Source organism: Mustela lutreola, chromosome 3, assembly GCF_030435805.1.
Source record: "Mustela lutreola isolate mMusLut2 chromosome 3, mMusLut2.pri, whole genome shotgun sequence".
In the NCBI taxonomy this organism is placed as follows: domain Eukaryota; kingdom Metazoa; phylum Chordata; class Mammalia; order Carnivora; family Mustelidae; genus Mustela; species Mustela lutreola.
In genome coordinates, this window is record NC_081292.1 from 58,825,739 (window position 1) to 58,830,921 (window position 5,183).

Genomic DNA, 5,183 nt, shown 5'->3' on the forward strand with positions numbered 1-5,183 from the left:
GGCAAGTGAAGAAGACAAACATTCACGTGCTGTTGTTTAAACAGTCTTTATAAGATCCTCTTATTGTTCTAGTCTTTCAATATTTTTACTGCACTAAGTGCTACTATAGACCAGAAACCAATGGAGGAACATGAAGGCAGCCTGCAGAAGCCTTCTGCCCATTCCGTCCCCCACAGAGCTGTCAGAATGCTTACAAAATAAACAGACAAAAATAAATAAAAAGAGGAAGGAAATGTAGGGAGAAAGGTAGGGGAGAGAGAAGGGAGAAGGGAGTGAAAGAGAGAGGGAAAGGGGAGGAGGGACAGGAGGGAGGGAGCGACAGTCGGAGGGAGGATGGAGGAGGAGGAGAAAACAGAGGAAGAAAAGAGAAAGGAGAAAGGAGTGAAGGATGCATGTCAGGAAGGTGGGAATTAAGAAACCAAATCTGATTGCATATTCCATTGCAGGGGACCCTAGGGATGCTTCCCTTCGCTCAGAATAAAATTCATAGTCTGTCTTGTTTACACAAGCATGCATAATCTGGTTCCTGTTATCCTCACACTTCCTACTAGTTCACTCTCCTTCCCACCTGAGGTGCACCAGTCACACAACATTTTTTTTTTTTTTTAAGTTTTCCTATCACCACGTGTGTTTCTGAAGAAGGTCTGTTCCCTGAACCTGAGAGAACTTGAATTGCAGAGAGCTGGTTTATCAACGTCATTCAGATCTGAACTCAAACGCCACCTCTCTGATCACTTACAGGACCCTCATCATTGTGGTACTTCATTTTCATTCATTGTGAAGCCCTCTCAATATGTTATCTTTCTTCCTTACAACTTGATTTATCTGCTTATCAACCCCCACTAGAATCTAAGCTCTATGAGATCATAGATGTTGTCCATTCACAAAAGCTAAGCAGATATCATTCTCACAGACTCCATTATAATGATGAGAAATATACCTAAATAACATCACTGAAAAGCAAAAAATACCATTTGATAGGTGCTAGTAGAGTTCAATGAGACATCTAAAATGACACACTGAGACTATCAGAAAATACTTCCTGAAATAAGTAAGCGGTTTTACAAAAATAATTAAATAGTAGACATTGAATATAGACAAAAGGAGGGAATAAGTTTAGTTCTGGGTTGAACAGTGGAAGGTCAGTGGAAGAATTCCTAGTCTTGGAAAGGGCCACAAAACGGTTCCATGTTACTAAGAACAAGGCTCTCAGGAGGTCATAGTGAGAGTCACAGTTATGCAAAGTCCATGATTTGAACTGAGAATGTCCTTCATAAGGAAGAAGATGCAATCTATTTCACATACGTCCAAGAAAATGACATAGTCCTGGCACCAATCAGAAGCTTCTCTAGGGGAGTAGTGAATTTTCCTCATGACCTAGAAAACAATGTGCTAGTAAAGGATCTAAATAGTTCATTCATTGAGTGAAGTGTCTATTGACAACTCTTAATTTTTGTTTACAATGTAGAATGGGAGGAACATGCTAATGAAAACAAAAGTAAACCTTGGCAGTAGAAAAGAGGTAGAGAAGCAGAGAATTTGAGTTCCTAAGTGAAAAATCAGCATATCTATTATTTTAAGCAATAGCTGTGAAACACCTGCTATATATACTGGGAGATCATCTCTAGTAGTGAACAAGGCAGATAAAGCCCCTGCTCCAATGGGAACGTTTTCAAGTATAAAGATAAGAAATAAGCATATAGTTTTCGCCGCCATCCTGTGTGCTGCGTGCTGTTAATTGACCATGTCTTCTCACAAGACTTTCAGGATCAAGCGATTCCTGGCCAAGAAACAAAAGCAGAATCGTCCCATTCCCCAGTGGATTCAGATGAAAACTGATAATAAAATCAGGTACAACTCCAAGAGGAGGCACTGGAGGAGAACCAAGCTGGGTCTCTAAGGCGTCCCACATCACGCGATGACACACCTAATTGGCACCACGTATTTAATTAAGCTACTTGAGGATCATGTGTTCTATTCCATCACCCTGTAAACACCTTTCTGCCTGGCCAATAGATACCATTTATCAGCAAAAGATTTTTCTGTTACTATAGCTCTGCACCAGTGGGTTAATTTGGTAATAAACGTGAGGCCATTGAGCTGTTAAAAAAAAAAAAAAAAGAAAGAAAGAAAGAAGCATATAAATGAGTAAATATATAGTCTGTCCTATATTGGTGGGTGTGATTTCAACCCCTCTACCCCAGGACCAGGTTTGTTCTTCACAGAGCCCATGTGTAGCTCAAACTGGAATAATCAGAACTTCTATGAACATCTTTCCCAAACAAAGTTGGGAGAGTTATGTTTTATAAATGTTTGCAACTCAAAAATTTGCCTCAATATCTGATAAGAGTCATGCAATGCTTGAGATAATCTTATTGTTATGTGTTTTTATAGCTCAAGATGAGATATCCAAGATCATTTCTAATTTCTTTTCAATCTGTCCCCTTTGCCACTGGTGTGGATATTAGACATATTCTAAGGGAACTTAAGAATTCTTATATAACATGAGTCCATGTTTCAACTGAAGGATTTGAAAAGTGACCACTATTACAATAATTTCTTGGTTCTAATATACACTCTGGATCAGATGGACTTTTGTTCTAAACTATAGAATTTCTAGTATTCATATGTCTTTGATTTTAACTCTGAAGGTAATATTCATGCGAAATGAGATTTTATCCTGAAGCTAATGAAGTACTCATTTAGAACACAAGAAGTTGGACCCTGAACAATTGGATCTGAGGTAAAATGTGATTGTATAAAAACAGAAAAATCTATCTGAAGAACATTCTGGAAAATTATCAAGAACTTTTGACATGGAGGGTGAGCTGTGGAAAACGGTAAGTACTTTTATCCCTATGAAAAAATTATTTCTGCCTTCTCAGTCTTGATTTTTCTGATAATATAGAGTTCTCATTGGGCAATATGTTTAACAACTTAATAAAATTAGAAAACTTCTTAAAAAAATGAGAAAACTTCACAATTTTCTTATTTCCCTGCTGTTTCTGCCTCGTTTTAAGCTGAACTTACTTCCTGTGTTGGTGCATATAGATTTTCCATGATTACTCATGCTGAGAAATATAACACTGTGTAGCTCTCAGGATGTACACTTGCACATGAGAGAGCCTAAAAAGAATAGAATGTCTTGGGGCACCTGGGTGGCTAAGTGGGTTAAGCCTCTGTCTTCAGCTCAAGTCATGATCTCAGGGTCCTGGGATGGAGCCCTGCATCTGGCTCTCTACTCAGCAGGGAGTCACCCCCCCACCCGCCCCCGGCTCTCTCTGCCTGCCTCTCTGCCTATTTGGGATCTCTCTCTGTCAATAAATAAATCTTAAAAAAAAAAAAAAAAAGAATAAATTGTCTTAGGCAAGAATAAAACACTTTTCTCCTTCTCTGAAATTATTTGACTTTTGTGATTCTTTAAAAATATTTTTTTTCTTTTGTCCCCAAAATAGACTATTTAAACTATATTTAAGATGTGCAACATAAGAAATAACACAGAGGACCATGGGGAAGGGAGGGAAAACTGAACGGGAAATCAGAGAGAAATACAAACTATGTGAGACTCTGGACTCAGGGAAACAAACTGAGGGTTACAGAAGTATGGGGCAACGAGGCAATGGGCATTAAGGAGGGCACGTGTGGTAATGAGCACTGGGTGTTATATGCAACTAATGAATCATTGAACACTTAATAAGATTCTCCATCTTACAAAAAAAAAAAAAGAATGTTACTAACTATAAAATTTATTGAAACTGGACATAAAGCCATTATAGTTTATGGAACTCTATTTACTATAGTTCACTCTGCAGAACAAGTATAGAGCAGTTCACCATTTCCCCTTTCTGTTAACAATTCAATGAAAAAACATGCAATAAAAATTGAAGGAATTAAGTGGAAACAATGACTATGAAATTAAGATTTCAGAAGAAGATGTTTCTCCAAAAGGGCAGCAGGGATGGCAAGCACTTAGTTTTGTACAAACATGACCTAATATTAGTCTTTTGTTGTCTTCACAAAATTGAATCCAACTAGTGGCTTCCATATGGCTACAGGGATCTACACTAACTAAGAAATCACAAACTAATATTTGGAGGGGACTTTGTAGCTCGGAGAGATTCCAGAACTCATAATTAGCACTCCTACAGAGAAGTTCTAAACAAAGCCACAGTTACTCATTTGTCTTTTCTGCAAAGGATTGTGATCTCCAAGGGCAGACATAGCTGTTGTAGCACAAAATGGCTACACAAACTATAATGAACTGTTAAGAAGCTTCTATATATAAAGCAAACGTGTTTCACCCAAGACTGTCATCTAGTGCCGCTGCATGGGCAGTTATAATAACAAATAAATTTTTAAAAAAGAGAGAAAGGAAAAAAGAAAGAACAAAGGAAAGAGAAAAAAGAAAAGGAGGGAGAAGGAGAGGGACAGAGAAAGCATGAGAATTACATCAAACTCACTGGCCCATGAAGATAACCTCTGTGATTAAGTGACTATATTACAGGGGACTATAGAAAAGTGAACAAAGCTGCCCTGGAAACAGTAAGTTGCTAGATTTGCTATCCACCTTTGTGTTCAGGTCAAATATAAATGTATTTTCTCAGGGACAATGAGGTCTTGAGTCCTGTATAGCAGGAAGGACAACAGACTTGGTATTTGATCCATTTCAAAATCTACCTTGGCCAATACCACTGTGCCTCTTTTTTTCCTCATCTGTGAAATAAAGCTAATAAAACTGTCTGGGATTCCATCTCTCTATTTCTTTCATCTCTACATCTCTTTTATCCAGCTCCACTGCAATCACACTGTTGCTGCTTCGTCCTTTCTCACCTGCTTTACATAATAGCCTCCTAATTGGACTCCACATATTGTTCTAACATATTCTCCACTAATTTTCTAAAGCAGAAAGATGAATACACCACAGCCTCCATTCTTTACTTCTATTTAAAGTTAAGATATTAAGAATTTTAAGATATTAAGATAGCTCAATATTTTAAGATATTAAGAATCATCCAAACAGTAATTATGTACTGATATGGAAAAAACTCTTAATTGAGAGCTGGTACCATATTAACTCTTAGAGACAGAATTTTCTTGCTTTGGAAAACGCCTTGTTGCACTAAGATAACAGTTCTCATTTTTTCTTCTATTATGAGTGCTTATATACTTAAAAAGTATTGAGG

General features: G+C 37.5%; 1 protein-coding gene across 1 annotated transcript; it reads left to right on the forward strand.

Moving 5' to 3' along the window:
• Positions 1-1,718: 1,718 nt before the first annotated feature.
• Positions 1,719-2,062, forward strand: LOC131828049 (large ribosomal subunit protein eL39-like). The gene has a single exon (XM_059168919.1). It carries the CDS (start codon positions 1,745-1,747, stop codon positions 1,898-1,900), a length of 156 nt encoding a protein of 51 aa, XP_059024902.1. The 5' UTR covers positions 1,719-1,744; the 3' UTR covers positions 1,901-2,062.
• Positions 2,063-5,183: the final 3,121 nt, after the last annotated feature.